Source organism: Hippoglossus stenolepis, chromosome 3 (assembly GCF_022539355.2).
Source record: "Hippoglossus stenolepis isolate QCI-W04-F060 chromosome 3, HSTE1.2, whole genome shotgun sequence".
Classification (NCBI taxonomy): Eukaryota; Metazoa; Chordata; class Actinopteri; order Pleuronectiformes; family Pleuronectidae; genus Hippoglossus; species Hippoglossus stenolepis.
Genome location: NC_061485.1, coordinates 27,394,028 through 27,414,868, shown reverse-complemented (window position 1 = coordinate 27,414,868; position 20,841 = coordinate 27,394,028). Strand labels below are relative to the sequence as shown.

General features: G+C 39.7%; 1 protein-coding gene across 4 annotated transcripts in view; it reads right to left on the bottom strand.

The window, feature by feature from the left end:
* epha8 (eph receptor A8) overlaps positions 1–20,841 on the bottom strand; it is a 111,851-nt gene that overhangs the window by 38,386 nt on the left and 52,624 nt on the right. For all 4 annotated transcript variants that reach the window (XM_035153151.2, XM_035153152.2, XM_035153153.2 and 1 more), the window contains exon 6: positions 18,186–18,501. In XM_035153151.2, the coding sequence (XP_035009042.1) occupies positions 18,186–18,501 (316 nt within the window). The remainder of the gene's footprint in view (positions 1–18,185; positions 18,502–20,841) is intronic.

Genomic DNA, 20,841 nt, shown 5'->3' with positions numbered 1-20,841 from the left:
AACAAGTATTTACCAAAATGAATTACGTATCCCACTTGTAAAGGATGCCCGAGTGCCGAACACAAATCTTGAATTGTGTCACTTTAAATGTCTAGTGATTCACATCTCAACCATCGTATTCACCTGGAAACCACACCAATAAGCATGTTGTTTTTTTGGTACAGAAAGACCTTTTATAATAAAAGAGTTGAGTAACTTCTTCTGAATTAGCACCAACATTGTCGGGGTAAATGAGCTTTTCAGTGACTGATCAGACAGTGAGAAGGACATTACATGAAGTCAGAAAGAAAACCATAGCTCACTAAAACAAGACGAAACTGCTGCATCACTCGTTGCCAAACACATGAAAAGAGGCCTAATGAATGCTGGCAACACGTTCTTCAGATGAAACCGAACAAATTTGTCCGGATCAGATGGGATCCAGCATGTTTACTGTGCAGACCTGGGCAGGACCACCGTGGTGCCTGCACAGTGCCGACTGTGAGACATGGAGGTGTGAATGTGCTGCTACGGGGCTGCAGGAGTGTCAATGTAGAGGAGATGACATTTACAGACGGCACTAAGAACGCAAGTTTGTTTACCCGAACACTGAATGAAAAGATGACTCCCAGTCTCTTGGCCAGAAAGGAATTTTCCAAAATGGCAATGATCTAAACACACTGAAAAACTCACAAAAGTTTGGTAAGATCAAGGTGAAGAGTACAATATGTCCCCAGACTGTAGGGCATTTTATATCAGAGGGTGGAGCAACTAATTCCATCTGGAAAAGAGCATTTAAAAAATATATATATATATCAATGTGTGAAGAGAGGCAGAACATCTCCCCACAGATCTGAGGAGCAGCGAGCCTCAGCGGTCGGCCCATTCCATATGTCGAAGTGTCCTTGGGCAGGATACTGAACCCCACAGCCGTGGCACTGTATGAATGTGTCTGTGAATGGTCGAATGTAAAACTGTACTGTGAAGCACTTTGAGTGGTCCTCAAGACTAGAAACACAGACTATTTACCATCTGCAAGTCTGATATCAAGAGGATCAACTCTTATAAACATGGGTATAGGAAATATTAAAAAAATAAAAGGATGCAATTTTAGCTAAGTACCTTCCATTATTATTTCACTAGTTTCAAATGTATTTGTTTATTTCTAAACAAACATAGATACAATTTGATTAAATGGACATGATTTGTAGTTTTTCAACTTTTTAAAGTGATACTACAATCTTAAATGTGTTTTTTGAGCTGTAAACTAAATTATATGACTGTTCTCTGATTAAATACATAATTCAGTTTTTATCACATTTATTAGCACATTTATAAAACAAATATACATTAATGGGTTTAATGTAGCTCATAAACACAATTTTAAACTGTCTTTGGCTTTTCAGGGCTAATGCTTACGTAGAGTCAACTGTTTAGGATGTCTCTACGTCATGACATTTATATATGCAGTATATATATATATATATATATATATATATATATATATATATATGTATATCAAGGTTGGTGGGCCCCTAAACTCACCCCCTAGCACTGCGCTCTCAAGGCATGTTTTGAATTTCCAGGGAGCGACCCTTGAGCCAAAACTTAATGATCTTGACCAGGAATGTTCTCAGTCCTTGTCCACCTTCATCCACCTTCCAGTACACTTACATTAAGGGAGAACAAAAGAGATTACCTCCTTCATAGTTCAAACTAAGTTGAGATATATCCCTGTTGACATGGTGTGAGAGGATTCAAATGTGAGTGTGTGTGTGTGTGTATGCATCACACTTTGCGGAGTCAAACACTTGTGTGAATGTGTGCGCGCTAGCAGCGGGGCAGCTTTTCCTCCCCGAGGCTGTGAGTGTGGGTGTGTTTCTGCAGCCTCGGTGTCATTAGCCTTCAAACAGAAACAATGTTGTTGATCAGCAGTTGTTTACAAACCGCCAGGAGGATGGAACTAATTTGATCACTCTCCATTCCCCCCCGTCTCTCCCTCTCTGGAGACCGCTTCAATTTGAGCTCCTTGTACGATCTCGATAGCAGACCGCCACAAGTTGATTCTGACAGCAATTATGAACATTGTGTTCCACTCAAGTGGTCGTGAGCCGGGGAATAATGAAGTTCTCACCAAATCATCTGTTCCCCAAATCACTTAGCTGCATCTTCATTAGTAAAATCATAACATCATACTGGGTCTCGCCTGTAAGAAATAGCAGCTACATGGTGGTCGGCCCAAGCCAAAGAATGAGATGTACAATCTCAATTCCACCTTGAACTCTATAACCAACACTAAATCACATGAATTATACATACAGCTGTCTGTAGAGTTCGAAATCAAACTTTTTTATTATCTTTGTACTCTTCTACAGCTTTTAAGAGGATGCTATAGAAGGAAAAACAAGAAAATCTAAATAATTGATAGTACGCATTTTCTACCCAAACTAATTGCATGATTTGTTTATTTTAGTGCTGACACAAGTCACAGAATTTGTCTTGTCAGAGCTGTCACCTCGATATTTAATATCCATTTCATGAAATCTCTTCCTCTTTAAATGACAGTTCTTACATTTTAAATGACAGTTTGAAACACATTTCATGCTTATTCATTAACTGACATAATGAATGTCAGTTCAGTGTCTGCTATGGTGGCTCAGACACTGACCCAAATTCCAGCCGACTGTTGACCTGCTAACACCTCTTCAACTGCAACTACTTTTACTCTCAGCACACGTCTATCAAACAATGAGGAGTGGATAATCTATGGCAAGATTAATTAACAACCAACAACCAAGCGGGTAATTATAATTATTACATGTTTGTTTGGTGATGTTTAGATAGTGATGTTTAGGGAAAAATCATGGTCACACATACACACACACACACATACAGTTTTTAAACTTGCACTTTTCAGGATAATTTTGAAAACCTAATCAAATAGTGAATAAGATTCCTAAGAATTTTGGAAAATACCCATTGCAAGTTCCATCGAATCAGCTGATTTCTATAAACTTCACCAACAACTGACTCTTTTTTAAATTTCCTGTCATATAAAACTGAGAAAAGCAGCAAATACAGATACAAAATTCACAGAAATGAGTTGTGATTAACTTGTCTATCAACTGTCAAAGATTTCAGCAGTAGTTCAGCTGTAGCTAATTCAACGACGAATATTATATATATTATAATTTACAAATAACCTAACACAATAAATAAGAGATTGAATAAAATATGCAGTACATGTCCATAATATTTTAGATGTTTTTTTGGATGAAACCTCCTTTCAAGGGCAGACGCCACTACTTATATCCAATATTTAATAGTAATACCAGTGGTCAAATATTCACAAGTCATATAGCATATAAGGAGCTTATCACACATTGTTTCCACAGCTACAGTGTCAGCTATTTTCACCTGTCTGGACCTCAGGGACCCCCGGCCAATAAGGCTGCTGCACCCTGTCAGACACCGCCATGCACAGCTCCATCTCTAGAGTTTTAATGACCTGTGTGTGTGTGTGTGTGTGTGTGTGTGTGTGTGTGTGTGTGTGTGTGTGTGTGTGTGTGTGTGTGTGTGTGTGTGTGTGTGTGTGTGTCCACCTCTGCATATGTGCATCATATGTTCAAAGTGCAAAATACCAAAAGTGAAGAGGAGTGACAGCAGAGAGGAGGGAGGTGCTGACAGGCCTATCTCTCTCTTTGAATATGTGTGTGTGTGTGTGTGTACGATAAAATAAATATATAATAGTGGAATATTAAATCCTCCTTGTCTCCTGCTGCTGTCTTCCTCTGATATTTCTCCACGGTGCCAAATTGACAGATAACGATCACATTATGAGGCTGAGTGTCACACCTTCTCTCATTTTTTCATAACCATTGTCACTGTGTTTATTGTCTCTTTTATTAGGGCCCGAGCACCGAACAGTAGGAGACAGTGGGAGGCCCTATTGAAATTGTAAGGATTATTATTTTTTTTTTTTTCAGGCAAATGAATTGGCCTTTTGAGGGCTTTAACATGCTCAAATAGTTACCAAAGTTTGCAGAAAATTAGAAAGTGGTGAAAATGTACGTATTCTGGAGTAATTTTAAATGGGCGTGGCAAAACGCCCCCCGCGCCCCCTGGAACGCGATCACATTGACCGATCTTCACAAAATCGATACACAGGTGTATCATGACCAGACAAACAAAAAAGTCTAGAGGTGCACTTTGAAAAAAGCAACAGGAAGCCCGCCATTTTGCATTTAGTGGCCATTTTTCACATTTTTACTTTGATGAACTTGTCCCAGGGCTTTCATCAGATCATTATTGGTTGTGTTTCTGCAGGATAAAGACAAAGCACATTGGCAGAAGCGGAGGAGGAGATCGCCCATAAGCTCCTGGGAGAAAAGTTCAGAGTGAGTCCCCGTCACGTTATTTCTGCAAAATGTTTTACGTCCGGCTCCTTCAGAGAACGGAGAGAAAAGCATCGTCCTCTTATGGAAACTGGAATAAATAACGTGTCACTGAGCAAAGGTTCCACAGAGGAACTGTCCCCTGACGCAGTTTGATTCCCTCTGAGGCCACTGATGCCCGTTATGTAGGTTTGCTCTCATGTATAATGTAATATTTGTTTATTTCACATTGTTTCTGTAGGGACAGTTGGCCTCGTTACACGGCTTTTTCAGAGCAGCACTTTATGATGAGCATCTCAGTCGGGTGAGTACGTCTCACATGTTGCCAACACACGTGTTTTCTTTAATTTTCATTTATTCTTACACCAAACACATTTTTGTTTTAGTCTTTAACATTCAAGGATGTTTTTTACTTTTTTATTATTCACCTTGGCTTCAGAAAAATATTGATGTGATGTTTTTCATTATTTTCAATTATTAATTGCAGATTAATTATGAAGTAAAATAATCTCTACTTGCTTTCTAATTTAGTCGTAAAATTAGTAGTAGAGTGTAATTATTATTATATTAGATTTGTCTCTTCCCAGTGGGGAGAGAGCAGGTGCATTCAGTTAGTGAGCTTTAAAGAGTTTTAAACATATAATTAAATAGCATTATATAATATTTAGTTATTATTCAGAACCTTATTATTTCAAATGTAAATCAAATACAGTCATCAAAATATCTTAGTAAGAAAAAAAGTATTTACTGAAATAAATGATCGCAAAACTTCCTCATCAGTAGGTGTTTTCATCACCATAGCAACCAGATGCTAAGATTTGAAATTGACAACAGGATGAATCTGATTGGACAACTTTGATAGGAGACCTCTGATTGGCTGTTGATTGCCTTAAATACTGTTAAAGTTTAAGACTATTGCACTCTGACCTTGACTGAGGTAAGTCATGTCTCACTCTCTCTGTATTTACCCAGCATGCTAACCGGCACAATTCAGGCTCATAATTTAAGTTGGAAATGAAACCACTGTATAATATGAAGTTGCTGCTGTTACCTGCTGCTGTTAAATGTTGATAATGTGCTGGTTTCTGTGCTGGTTTCTGTTGCTTTTATGACAAATGTGGGAATATTGTTGCAGGCTTGTTTTGTGTATTCTGCTGCTTATCTTTGATTCCTGTGGTATTCTTGTCATTTTTATGATGCTATTTAAATGAATGAGTGATACGTGATAGCGTGATGCTAAGTAGCGTTAGGTCGCCTAGGCCAGGCAGAGTGAGGCATCTTATTCTACCAAACGATGTGATTTTTGTAACAGTGGGAAGATTAACCTTGGTATTTAACTATAGTATTTAAGACAAAGTAAAAAAAAAAAAACTGCCATCACTGCCAATCAAATTCAGATTAAAATTCATATCAAAGCATCTGGTTGCCATGGTGACTGATGAGGGAAGTTTTCCCAGTCATTTATTTCAGAAAATGCTTTTTTTTACTGGTGAGTTTTAATTGGTTTATGGGGAGTTTGAATGTGTTTAAGGACAAGTTGACGGGAGCTTAAGCTAATGCTAGGAGCACATTACATGAGGTGTGTAGCTCCTTTCAGGAAAAAACTATCCCTCTCTTTTGGGTCTAATGTTATTTCAGAGAAAACATTTCTGGAAGGAGCATCAACTCGCATAACTCGCTCCCACTGTCCCATTTTTTTACTCTCACAAATCCCAAATATATCTCTGTGTTCGGCAAAGTCTTGGGATTCTCACGGTGTCTTTATTTCACAGATAGGTATAGATAGATATTTCACGGACTTATAGTTTTTGAATTATAGTTGTTTGAGTGCTGCACTCAGAGTTTAGATTTCTCTCTTCCCAGTGGGGAGAGAACAGTTGCATTCAGTTGAGTTTCCATGGCAACCAGATACACACACATAGCAGGAGGGTCTCTCTCTCTCTCTCTCTCTCTCTCTCTCTCTCTCTCTCTCTCTGTGTCTACTCTCTCTCTCTGTGTCTCTCTCTGTGTCTCTCTCTCTCTTAAACCAGCCAGTCTGTCTCTCTCTCTCTGTCTTTCTCTGTCTGTGTCTCTCTCTCTCTGTCTCTATCTCTCTCTGTGTCTCTCTCTCTCTCTGTGTCTCTCTCTCTCTCTTAAACCAGCCAGTCTGTCTCTCTTCTCTCTCTCTGTCTTTTCTCTCTGTGTCTCACTCTCTGTGTCTCTCTCTGTGTGTCTCTCTCTCACTTAAACCAGCCAGTCTGTCTCTCTCCCTCTCTCTCCTTCTCTCTGCGTGTCTCTCTTTGGGTCTCTCTGTGTCTCTCTCTCTGTGTCAATTGTTTTATATTGAATGTTTGTCAATAGATCAATTTCACCTAAATCTTACACACTATTTCATCCTGTCACCTGCAGACAAACGTCATTTGACTGTCTCTCACTCTCTGGGTCTCTCTGTGTCTCTCTCTCTCTGGGTCTCTCTGTGTCTCTCTCTCTCTGGGTCTCTTAAACCAGCCAGTCTCTCTCTCTCTCTGTGTCTCTCTGTGTCTCTCTCACTCTCTGGGTCTCTCTGTGTGTCTCACTCTTTCTGTGTCTCTTTCTCTCTCTCTCTTAAACCAGCCAGTCTGTCTCTCTCCCTCTCTCTCCTTCTCTCTGCGTGTCTCTCTCTGGGTCTCTCTGTGTGTCTTTCTCTCTGTGTCAATTGTTTTATATTGAATGTTTGTCAATAGATCAATTTCACCTAAATCTTACACACTATTTCATCGTGTCACCTGCAGACAAACGTCAAGATCCAGACGAGAACGGAAACTTCTTGTGAGAACGATCCTCGACGACCACAAACCAACATAAAGACAACAAACTACTCAGCAGATAAGAGAAAATAGAGCATCAACTGTTCCAAGAGCTTCATCAACAAATAGTTCTGATCTCTGTTGTAAAACATGCAGCAACCAGACATTGTGTTGAGCCTCAGAGCCGAACTCCTCCGAGCCAACAGGGAGATTATGGCTCTTAAAAATGGAAACTTGTCTCTGAAGGAGCAGGTGGAGCAGCTGGAACACCAGCTAAAAGACAAAGATGGTCTCATAAAGAAGGAGACCAAGAAACGGCGTGCTCGACTCAGGGCCTACATGGCCGAGCTCACTGAGTGTCAGGCCAAGGCTAGGAGTATGGAGGCAAGTCTGCACCAGGAGCCACCTCAGCCTGAAACAAGCTGGAGCAGAGAGGTGGAGGTGGAGAAGGAGAAGGAGAAGGAGATCCAGGCTCTGAAGGAGCAGGTGGAGCAGCTGCAACATCAGTTGAATGACAAAGATGGTCTCATAAAGAAAGAGACCACGAAACGGCGTGCTTGCTTGAGGGCCTACATTGACTGCATGGCCGAGCTCACTGAGTGTCAGGCCAAGTCCAAGAGTATGGAGGCAAGTCTGCACCAGGAGCCACCTCAGCCTGAGACAAGCTGGAGCAGAGAGGTGAAGGTCGACAAGGAAAACCAGGCTCTGAAGGGGCCGGTCAACCTGCTGCAGGTCAGACAGAGGAGGCTGATGGTTAAGCTCATTAACAAGAACCAGCTCATCACATGCGAAACCAAAAAAAGGAGAACTCCCTAAATCGGCTGCCTGGGCTTGCGCACTACAAAAGAAAAGGAGCATAGGAAGAGTCGGGGCTGGAGGTGAAGCAGGAGGAGACGACTCCAACTATGGGACTAAGCTGCAGAAAGGTGGAGGCCGAGATGAGCTGGAGCAGAGAGAAGAGGTGGAGAAGGAGAAAAAGGCGAATCAGTGCTCAAAGAATTCTTACCTCACCCACTCCTTCCCTCCTTGCCCCCGCCTCCCTCACCCTTTTCCTACTCCTCAAAACAAACCCCTCCCCCGTTCCCCGTTTGTACAATATTATAAATGTTTTAATGATGTGAATGTTGTAAATATGTTACATTTTGTGAATAAATATAACTAGTACAGTAACATCTACCTCTGTCTTTCTGAATATAGATACAGGATTCATGGCCCTGATCAATTAACACAGTGTTGCAGTGAAACAAATCAGTGTGATTCATTTAGTGTGTCACTATTCATAGCAACACAGCACAGCAACAGAAGACAAACAATGTTTCTTTACTTTTTTACATTTGGTCTAATCTATATATTAATTATGACAACAATACAATAATAATAATAATAATAATTAATAACCTTGTCATCAGTTAGTTTTCATATTTAATTTAACTGTTTGCTGATGATAAATGTAAAAATCACAACATTAGGCAAACATCGGTTCTGTAAATCTGAAGATTTCACAGCATCTTTTGTGTAACAATGTCCATTTTAAGTTGTTCTCTTGTTTACAAATGATACAAAGTTTTGTTGGAACCATTTTGAAACAAATGAATAAGTGGAGCTGTAATCATTATGATGACCAGAGGTAATAGAATCAAACTGCTCAGCTTTTCTGAGTGGACTTCAATCTGACAAACAGCTGGAAACCGCTGCAGGTGTCAAGAGGGAAATCCTTGGCAGTGGTCTCAGGAAAATCTGTGCATCCAGGATTTCAGATCATTTCATGATCTGCTCCATCTTTTAACAGGTGGAATCAGAGGACGAGCCAGGAAAACGATTTTTCTTCGTCCTGGTCCCGACCAACACAAACTCGCTGTTGGCGAGTAGGAATGTTAAAGGCTCATGCTGTCAGGTTTAGTTAAAGCAGGAGGACCCAAGATGCAGAGACAAAAAAGTTTAAACAAAAAGTCCTTTTAATTTAATTTGGCTTTCAACATATTCTTCCATTATTCTTATTAATAATCTTATTACTATTATTATTATTATTATTAGTAGTAGTAGTCGTAGTAGTAGTAGTAGTAGTAGTAGTAGTAATAATAGTAGTAATAGTAGTAGTAGTAGTATTTATTTATTTTCTAATAGCCTGTATCATATAGGTATGAATATGAATATAATATATAATATAATGAATATTTGTATTTGTTTGAAAGTGACATATTTCATTTAAAAATAAGCAATGCACAGTTTCCAAATATGCAGTTTTTCAAACTTTTTGTATTGTGATATGCAGTAATCAGTTCATTCCTTACATTATTATTATTATTAGTAGTAGTAGTAGTACTAGTACAAGTAGTAGTAGTAGCAGTAGTAGTATTATCAATATTTTTATTTGTATTATTATTATCAGTAGTAGTAGTAGTATTCTTATTATTATAATTATTCTCATTATTTATTTTTCTGATATCATGTATCATATATGTATCAGACCAAAAGAGTTTTCTGCATGTCTTTGAAAGTGACATATTTCATATCAAAATTGTTTTGCTTGTTATTTCTCTTCCCCTTCCTTCGTTTCCTACTGTCTTCTTTCTCTCTCTCACTCGCTCTCCCACTCTATTCCTGCACTGCTTAAGCCTCACTCATCCCCTCTGACTGACACGCCGAACACTCCCACAATGCCCCTGTGACTGAAGAAGCCAAAAACTGTTCCTTGTGTAAGGAGAGGTGACGAATTACAAGACCGACACACACACAGTTTTACACTAGGATTTAAGAATGGCATTGTCACTCTATCATTCTCATAATAAATGGGCCAAGGAAATTACTAATAAAATTGCAAAATGCATTGTTACAGAATAGGCTGTATAGTTATCCTGGTGTAACAATTGAGAATTAGCTCATTCATTTATGTTTATGCCTTTCCTTGTTACCTTTTGATACATTGTATATCCAGTATATTTCAACAGCTTTATTGCCCGGTCCATTTGCAAAGAAGAACTTTTCTTCGGTAAAAGTAATAGTACCAAACTACAAGAGTATTATATTGAAGGAAAATGTCATAATATTACAAGAATAAAGTGTATTAAGTCATTTTTATGAGAAAAAAGAAAAATTGTTGTTTAGAATTTGTTTTGAAAAAAGTCATAATATTACAAGAATAAAGTTGTAATTTAATGAGAATGATAATATTGTTACAACTTTATTGTAGTGAAATTATGACTTTAATCTAAAATTATAATCCTTTCAATTTGCCCTAATGTTACATCATACCATACTGTAAAATAGTACAAATAAATCAAAATAAATCAAAAATAAATCAAATATAATATTTAATTACAAATACAAGTCTCACTGTCAAAGTAGAAGTGTGTGAGCATCATTAGGAATATGTACTTCAAGTATCAAAAGTTAAAGGAATCCGTGTTTTACATCATTATGCATATATGTGTCTGCAACACTTTTCTACTGTAACTGGTTCAGGTGGAGATAACCTTTACTTACAGAGGTTTGCCACTGATGATAAGTGTCGATATGGATTCATCTGCTCAAATAATTGATTGGAGAGTTTGAGAATCTTAAAATATATTAATAAAAAGAAATAAAAAGAAAATAATCATGACCAGAATCACTTAGCATCAAAGTTACATCTTCTTTGATCCGTGATCAAACATCAAAATGATTCAGTTTACATTCATTTAGGATAAAGACGATTCAGTGATTAATAACTTATCAAATAGTTTTAATTAAGTGACACTCGTGTAATCATCCGATCTCTAATTCCATATACTGTTGGATAGTTACAACAATACATCATTTTTAATTATTCCTACTTTGTACGTAAAATGTTGCTGTAAATTAACTCCAGCTGATGAAAAAGGGGAAAAAACGTATAAATCTGTAAACTCTTGTGGAGTACGATTATAAAGTGAAAAGTAAAAGTATAATTACCTCAGATTTAGTACAATGGTAACTGTACTTAGTTACAATCTTCTACTGACCCAAAACAATGACATCCAACAAAATACCACAACCGTGGATTTAAAAAATAAAAAAATAATACTCTAGACTGCAGATACAAATGATATCAGACACTACACATAATCTTCCTTTGTATAGTTGACTGTGACTGACACAGCAATTTCCTGATTCCCATTATTTGGTCTGGTCATGATTTTATCTTTTCAAAGGGATCAAACAAATCTGAAGGCTACAACAAACCATGATGATAAACATATGGTGCAGCCGAATAGGCTTTTATAAGCAGATTAACCCAGAGAAAAACAAAGGTTGTAATAGCAGGTTGAAATAAACTAGTTCAGAGTTTTATCCAAAATAAAACTCATCTCCATATTTTTAATGCATGATCAATACTTCCATTAGGTTTACCTGATACGTTTATAGTTTTCTAACCGTCTGTATAAATGTAAAATCTTCTGTATAAATTAATTTCCACACCAGCAACAGCATATTGACCATAGTGAATTCATTACTAGAATGAAAATATGTGTGCTTTAGAAGCTTAACATAGTTAAAAGCTTAATACATCCAGGTCAATGTAAATTAAAATAACAAATCAAACACTGTTTTATTTTTTTCGTCTGTCTGTATTCATTGGTAAAAATTCTTCTCAATATTCCAACAATTTTAATTTGATAATATCTGGTTGATTTCTAACTGCAGCAGCGTCAGTGAGGAAAGGAAACTTAGGGGCTGCTATACGTAGATTTTCTCGGAAACAGTGGGTGGAACAAACCCCATAGGACGTCACACGGGGCTCCAAATCTGACTGGATTGTTTGAGCTCACTTTTTCAGAAAGGTGGAGCAGGCAAAAGAGAGAGAGAGATTGTGTTTTTGTCATTTTTGGGGAGTCTGTAGAGACGTGTTGGACACATATCCCTTTTTTAAACAAACAGTTTTACTCCTCGGGTCGGCAAGACAAACTTGAGGTGTGCAGACAAACTTTTATTTTTTCATCTTCTTTTTAAAAGCTCATAAAACCACTTTCTCCGTTTTCTTGGGTCTTTTCTCACTGTTTCTACTAGTGGGCGTGTCTCCACTGCAAAACTGCATTGTCATGTATTTTCTGTGCACCAATTAGGATTCAGCATTGTTAAAATTAAAATAGGATGATGGTTGTGGGGGTTGATTACTTATGTTGTTCGGCCTTTGTCAGTCAAATCTGATCAAACCACAGCCCTGATGAAGAAGGTTTGCTTGGATTTATTAAAGGATTTTTATTACTCATATACAAAGTTTGTTGTTGGGTAGTTTGTCACTTTATGCTGCAGAGAAAAGAACTTAGAGTTTCAAGGGGTTTAAAATTTTAGTACAAGAGGTGAAACAGAATATATATATGGTTGGGATGATGAGTTAAAGCAACTTAAATCCAGGGTAAAACTTTATCTTAATGTTTTTTGTGCAGTTACTTTCAATGAGTGTTTGAAGTTCAGCTCTAGTAACTGGATTTTATTTTCTCTTTCATACAGTGCAGTTCACAGAGGAGGAGGAGGAGGAGGAGGAGGAGGAGGAGGAGGAGGCCAGGTTGTGGTCCATTGACTGAGCAAAGGACTAACCCACATGCACGTGTGTGTGTGTCAGGCTTGGATGGGCTGGATGAGCTGAGTAGATGTGACCAGCCTAAGTGTGTGTGTCTCATATCAGTGTGTCCTCGATCGCTCTCACTGTATGGGGCACTTGAGCCCATTCTTCAGTGGCACCGGGGGGCACCGACACAGACACACACACACACACTACACAGCTGCACACATGTATGCACAGCTGCACACACACACTCACACACACACACAGATTCAGTGTTTTGATGTAAACTCAAGTGGACGAGGGGTCCAGTCAACCACTCCACCAGACTTTCCCCTCCCCTCTATCTCCCCCCGTCTTTCATCGCTTCCCTCCCTGTGACACTTTTAACGGCATGTCACGCAACCCTGTGCTCACACACATGCGTGTGCGCACACACACACTCATGCGCCATGTCGTGCTCCCAGCCAAAGATCCGCACCTTTGTCAGGGGAGAACCACTTAGGCACGCTCATATTCACACACATATTCACATTCATGTCTGACTTTCTTTTTTTTTCCTCCTCTGCACACACAAGTCTTCACCACTTAAGCCGTCTTCCTTTCACCATCTCGTGCCCGCCCCACCTCTCTGTGTCTCGTCTGGTCTCGTGTGTGCGTGACTGTGGCTGGCTTTGGCAAGGGTGAATTAGCACGGCGACCCAGTTTGGTGCCAGAAGAGACGAGACGTCAGCGGAAGATATATTGTAGAGTTTTATTTTCCTTCCACTGCAAATTCCCTTTCTGCTCAGGCTGTGGTGATGTAATAGTAAATAAAATACATGGCAAAAACATCACCTCCTGGTGAGAATCATCATAAAGCAAATTAATTCTGTTTTCAGATGCTTTTATGTTTTTCCCCCCATAAAAGACCCTATCTCGATAACCTCATATAACTTACATTAGAGTGTTACACTTAAATCTGCCTTAAAGTGGGGATGAAAGCAGCTCCATAAACAAAATATGACTCAAGGTGATTTTTCTTTTCTCCGCCTTCTTTACAGGCTCTGTTTTGCATTTCTCTGCTGATACTAATTGCCTGCTGCTAATTATAGACAGGCAGTGAGTGGCCCCTTTGAACCGGACACTCTCACAAACACACACACGCACACGCACACGCACACACACACACACACACACACACACACACACACACACACACACTCTCCACACACTTTTACACACAATTTGACGAGGAGCTCTCAGAGTTGAAGCAAGAGGGTGTTAGCCACTGGCCTCAGATTCGTAAGACACAAGAAGCGATTTGTGAGTGTGTGTGTGTGTGTGTATATGTGTGTGTGTATGAGTGTGTATTTGTGTGAGTGTAGGTGTTGGGAGGAGGAGGAAAGGGGGTGGGGGGTGCAGGCGAACCGGTGTTGCGTGTCTCATTCGGCTCGTTTAGCTGACAAACTGCTTTTAGCGTTTAATTATCCATCGCACCGTGATTAATAGGTTTTAATTACAGTAACCCATGGCAACCTGAAATATGCACGGGTCTCTGAATGAGGTCAGCCCATCAAAACCCTGTGGAAAAAAATCAAAAGAGGCGAAAACAAACAGAAAGTGTTTAAAAGAGAGAGAGAGAAAGAGAGGATCAAGAATCTTTGCATTTCAAACGTCTCACTCAGTATTCATCACAGCGGAACGAGAGAAGAGCTCAGATAGACACACGGCTATTTTCTCAGTATTTACCGACTCAAGAAAAATATTAGAGCTTTTGACCGGACCTTGAACTTTTTCACTTCATTTAATATCGTTTTCTCACATGAGCCACAGCCGCAGAGCTTCAAACAGACTTTTTGATCGAGTAGAAAGGTTAGAACTTTTACAAATTCAAGTGTTGTTTCAAAGGCTCCTGTCATTTCTGCTGATGCTGGAGCTCAGACGAAAAACTTCCACATAGTTAAATAAATGAGAAACTCTGACAGATTAGATAGAGAATCTGCCACAGTGTACCAGAAGCTCCCAACATCCCGAGCCGAGTGGAGCCGGTTTATGCTGCTTTTATCAAACTAGACAAACATCAGACATGGATTCCTTTAAGCTCTGGACTGTTTTTGTAGCCATGCACCAACCAGCACAAGCAACATCTCTACAGTTTGGTGTTTAATATGTTTTGATGGAAGAATATCTGTAATGAAAATATGTTGTTAATTTAAGTGTTTAGACAGTGGCAAATAAATCTATATTAACATAAATAACATGTTCACGGGAAACGTGTCGTATGACCTTGTAGTACAATATCCACAGACTGCAGCGTTATTAACTTGTTTTATGGTTCTATTAAATCTCTTGGTAGTGATAGGTCCTGTCTGTTTAAATACAGAAACAGTTCACAGCGACTTCAGACACAACCTGTTATCAACATTTAACAAACCCTGTGTTGTGGTTTAGTTGTATAACATTTCGAGGAGACAGGGCTGACAGGTGGGAGGGGAGGTGTGGGAGGTTCATTCAAATGAGGCAGAGCAAAGAGTTGTGGAAAATGTGTCTTTGGAGAAAATACACCTTTGACACAGAAATAACAGGATATCACCTGAAATGTGAATAAACTATTTAGGTGAAAATAAATGTTCTTCATTCTTGGTTAAGTAAAATGTCTGCAGATATCTAGAGGCACCAAAGCACACAGTGTCACAGTGTAGTGCCCCGTTATACACAGACGTTCATTGTGTTTACTTTGATTGAATCACATGCACATGACATCAGGCTGCTAGAAAGTGACCACACACCTTTAACACAACTGGTCTGTTATAACTTGGTTAATATGTGTTTATACAGTAGATTTTTTTTTTTATTCTTGTTCAGGCCCAGAAATGCATTACAACCGAGTATTAGGGCCATATTGAGGAAAAAGATTTCGAGAATGAATTTGTGATATTACGAGACTAAAATCCTAATTGAGAGGAAATATTAAAGGAAATAAGCAGTAAGGAGAATCCATGCTCGTCTAAGTTTCACTCCGTCTGGATCCAAAATCTTGAACCAATGTCATTATGAAACTATGTTTCATATCATTTAAAAAAGAGTCTGTGTGGTTCTTTCATCTGAATGGACATCATTTTTTTCACAGTCTTTACAAAGTCCTGATAATTACGATGTCGTGCTGATGTGTCAAAAGATTAAGTATTATGTTATTTGTAAAACTGAAGTATATTCCCTTTTAAAATGACACACGGCCTGATATTGTGATTTTATTCTCGTAATATTAGGACTTTATTCTAAAAAATTCAACATGGCCCTAATACTCCATTGAACACAGTAACACATTTTAAAATTGAAAGTAACCACTTGCAACGTGAGAGAGAGCAGAATTTTGATTGAAAATATATACGGTTGAGGAGATCTTATAAACAGCTTCAGCAAACTATTTTTAAATATTTCTTTTATATCTTTATTCTAATAATTTACTTTTTTACCTTTTTTAAAACTGAAAATCCTGCCTGGTGCAGTGTGTGGCTGTTGAGCCACTCAGGAGCCTCAACACTACAAAACAAATCTCTGAAAAAGCTTCCTTCCATTTGCTGAGCTGTTGTTGTCGTACTTTCCTCTGCCTGGCTCAGCCGGTGCAGAGAGATGAGACCAGAGATAAGAAGTGCAAGCGGAACATATCTACATGATTTGTCTAACTCAGACTGTTGAATCCTCACATTATCTTCGGCTGAACTTCTGCGCTTTTTTTTGCTCCCAGACTGAGGGCTGTGGATTTTGTCCCTCATCGCTTTCAAAATTGCTTTCAGGAGGGATTTGTTTGTGGCCAGTGTGGACAGAAGGAACAATTACTGTGCAGCAACCAATACCTCTGTCTGTTTACATCCTCTAACAACACGTCAGTGCTGTTATGAGGTGGTGTGTAGACCCTATCCTCACACTCAGACGTATCGTTAAAGTTTCACTAGTTTCAATGAAACTGGCCCCATCTTCCAAAGGGCCCCTAAATGACCTGCCCAAATTGAATAATACACCCACTTCTGTTTTTTAATATATTTAGACTTATTGGAAATGAGCCGCTGCAGCACAGAGCAGGGAAACTCTAATGACATTTATCGGACCACTTTACAACACTGGGCACAGATTACGGAGTTCTTTGAATTGAGCTCTTAGGGCCACAGCTCTTCCTCAGCTGACGCTAAAGCTGTGGGATTTCTCTCTCTCTCTGTGTCACGTGACGCCGACACTACTGGAGTGTCTCCCTCATCTGTCATGTAGCCTGTCTGTCAGTCACTGTCTGTACAATCAGGTAGGACCTGATTTACCCGTGTCCACTTGCTGCTGCCTTCGACAGCTCCTGACTGGCTCTGCGTGGCTGTAACAGCTGTTCGGAAAGAAAAAGTTATGCAGCCTACACTGCGTATATTATTTTACTGCAGCCAGAATTTGTATTCATTAAATAAAATATTCTGCATTCTCTGTAGTTTCTGTAGTCATGACTGTGTTGTGGCTTAATTGTAAACTAACTATTTTGTACTAGGACAGTTTTTGATTCTTCTTCTTGTAATTATTATGAAAATAAAACCTATCATATGCTAATTAACTTCATATGTCTATCTTATGTAAAATGTTTTATAGAATGAGAAATAACTTAAAGATTGTCTATGCTGATAACACTGTTTAGAGTAGGTGTGGTGGTGTTGTACTGGTGTGTGTCGTATTGTGGGAAGGAGTGTAATCTGCCCAAGGTCAACCACTGAGAAGAAACAGTTGGTAGGACAGTGAGACGACAGTAAGGTCAACCCGTCTTCTGTTCAAACTGAAAGGAAGACATTCGAGATCTGAAATATTTGGTGATTAATAGACTTGCAAAGACAGACAGGATTTTACAAAGTGGCTGGATGTAGAATTCTATTACGTACTGTAGGCTACAGCAACCATCCAGTCAGACTGTAACTCTGTTATTATTCAGGTTTCAGAGCAGAGCCACAGCTCAGCTCAAGTTCACCTCTTCGCCCTCTCTAGAGAGAGTGTACACTTTGTGCTGCTCTCCATCCACTGTAACATCCACTCTCTCTTCTTTTCACAGGAGAAATTACCCAGGCTTAATTGATGTCCATTTTTTTTTTTGATAAAGGAACATGAGACAATTTGTGTTCAACGAGCTTTGAGGTCTGTCCCCAGCCTATAGTCGAAACTGCAACACTGGACCTCGACTGTCATCACTGTCTGTGAGAAACTGCCAAATACGTGGAGCAGGACACAAGCAGAAAATACCTATACCTTCCTTTTTACTTCCACAAGTAATGTTAACAAAATCATCTGGCACAATTTTAAAGATCATTTTATCATTTTCTTGAAGGTTCCCACAATCACCACGTGGATTGAGTGAATTTGAAGTCCTGAGGTCGACCCGCTTTGCCTTTACACCACAAACTGCACACAATTTCCCTGTGAGACTGTTTGCTTTGTACCAAAGTTCATATTACAGCTTTGGCACAACCACAAAGAAAACCAGCTGAAACAGCACAAAGGCACCGGGGGACGTTAACTCACCCACACACGAGTCTCGATGCTCTTCGAATCCAGCGGAGCACACACACCTCCCGATGGGCACCAGCCATTCTCCTTCAGCGCTGCAGTACATCTTGGGGGTGTCCCTCTCCTCTGCATGATCCACGCACTGACCCCTGACCTCCACCAGGGAGGACGAGTCGGCACCCGTCACCACGTCGGTGAACACGGCCAGGTTGCGGTTCACACCCACGCAGCGCTTGTAGTACACCCGCACCGAGGTGAGGGCGATACAGGCGCCGATGTCCTGGAAGGCCAGGTAGAAGCCTCGTCTGTTCAGAGGGCCCACGCCCCGCACCTGTGAGGAGAGAGGAGCAGAGGTCACTTCATCTCACTCATTTCAGGTTGTCAGTTCTTTTAGACAATAACACACAATATTAGATACAGTATCGTGCCTGTGTTCACGTCTCTGCTTGTTTTGAGGGTATACACTCTTTACTTTAACAGCATGGAGCTGGATGTGACAACAAGGTGAAGCTATGAGCGGGTGAGCAAGGAACAAAGTCATGGCTATAATAAGAATGAAGGAAAGCATTAAAGTCTCCATTCATGTGCTGCCACAAAGCCAGCCGTAGTACAAAGTCAAATTTCATTGTGTGATAGACTCTGGTTTTTGTGGCTCCACTAGACCCTGTCTGCAATGAGGCGGGTTCAGTGGAATAGCTGTGCCTCTCTTTCTGCAGTTTAAATGATGCCGTGTGATTTTGGGACTTGCTTTGGCATGAAATTACACTTGAGCCCAGTTGAAGGAAAACAGAGTCATTATGCAGTGATTGTTAGTACACTGCTGTAACACTGCTGGACCCGTGATGAGCCTAATGAAACTGGAGACCATTGTGTTCATTTCACTATTCATTCACTACTCCTATTGAAAACCTGGTGCTCATATTACCTATAATGCTGATAGTCCACAAGAGATTAGGATGTGTAGGTGTGTGCTAGCAGTGGCTAATAGAGTTTGCTACATTCAAACAAAGATGAGGAGCAGGCTACAGATGTTTTGAAAGTCCACTTCAAGAGGGTCCCCAGATGTTTCCTTTTAAAACCTAAATATCCTGTGATCCTCCTCCTGCTGCAGTAACTGCAGCTATCGCGAGTTCTTGCTAAAAACACGGTGTAAATGACGCAGTTTTGAGTCGCATTTGAATGTCTGGGCTTCCGGAAACTTGGATGACACCACGAGGAGCAGAATTGAGGCATATTATGTATTTTTTATGTTGTTTTTATTCCGTGTGAAGAATTGGTCACCATTGACTTCAGTTGTATTGGATTTGGCTGCAACACTGTTTACCCCTAAAACTGTTTTGTGGACTTTAAACCTTCACCCACCCCTCCACTGGCATAGTGGTAAGTAGATAGTAAGTGAATTTAAATTTTGGGCGCACTATCCCTTTAAGCTGCTTTCAGACATGAACTGAACTACAGGGAATCTCAGGACCGCCTCTGCCTGCTGCTCCACCCCTCTCCTCCGTAGATTTCTGTGTTGTTGAACGTGTCTGAGCAGGGAATCTCGTGCTGTATTGTTCATGTGTAAAGGAGAAACTCCGGAGAAATTTAGCACCTAATTGTGCGGACATCCTCTGGAGTTCATGTCAGAAAATGGCTGCAGACTTCACAGGACTACCCACCCCTACCTTAAACTATAGATTTTTCTTTTAAAATACATGATACATTTAAATGTTACACAACTGGCATGTGGAACAGCTCACAACTCACGACACTACTCTGAAGATGACACGAGGCTGTACTTGACAATATTTGTTATTTAATTTCACTTTAAGAAGAAAAGTTATTGTTCTTTTCTGACTTTTTTATGTTCAGCTCCTGTGGTGAATTAACAAGTGTACACTCAGTACACACTGTCACTCCTGTACACAGTAAATAATACACAGGACACATGGATTTAAGAAGCCTCCCTTTAGGTTTTATAAGACAACTTAGAGGAGTTCAGAGAGCTCTATCACTTCTTCCTCCTAAAAGCTCAAACACAGGTGCTAAACAAAACAGGTAGAACAGTGTGAACACAGCCTTAATTTAATCTCTGGACTGGTGTTGGTGTTGTGCCTTGGCAGCAGTCATTAATCAACTGCTCCGCTGCAAACAACAACCTGGGAACATGGATGATATTACATTTTTGTGTGCTTGTTTTTTTTGGGGTAAAATATCATATCACACTTGACTGTCTTGTTCACACCCGGGAACTGATTCAACTACTCATTTTGATATTTCGTTGTGGAAGCATCTGCAAATATAAGGAAATCTATTTTTGGCGTCAAGACTCAAAAAACATCCGATTGGGTGACAGCTGGGAGTAGGAAGTGGTGGAGTCGTTTCTAATTGACTCTGAGGCAACCTGCAATTAAGACAGGAAGGTATGTCTTGATTGATTATTGTCAGGCAGATGAAGTCTGTTCATAAATGTACACAGTATTGTTCATCTAATCTAATCAGAAACTCTAATTGTAACTCCATGCAGAAAGGCCCTGGTATAAAACACTGCACCACTGTTCCACCAAGAAACAAGTGACATGTAAAATTCAATATGTAACGCTGCAACCTACTGGCTATTTTAGCTAGAATTTTGTTACCATGGTTACAGTGCATGACATTTCCGAAACATGCTCCAGACTAGAATTAC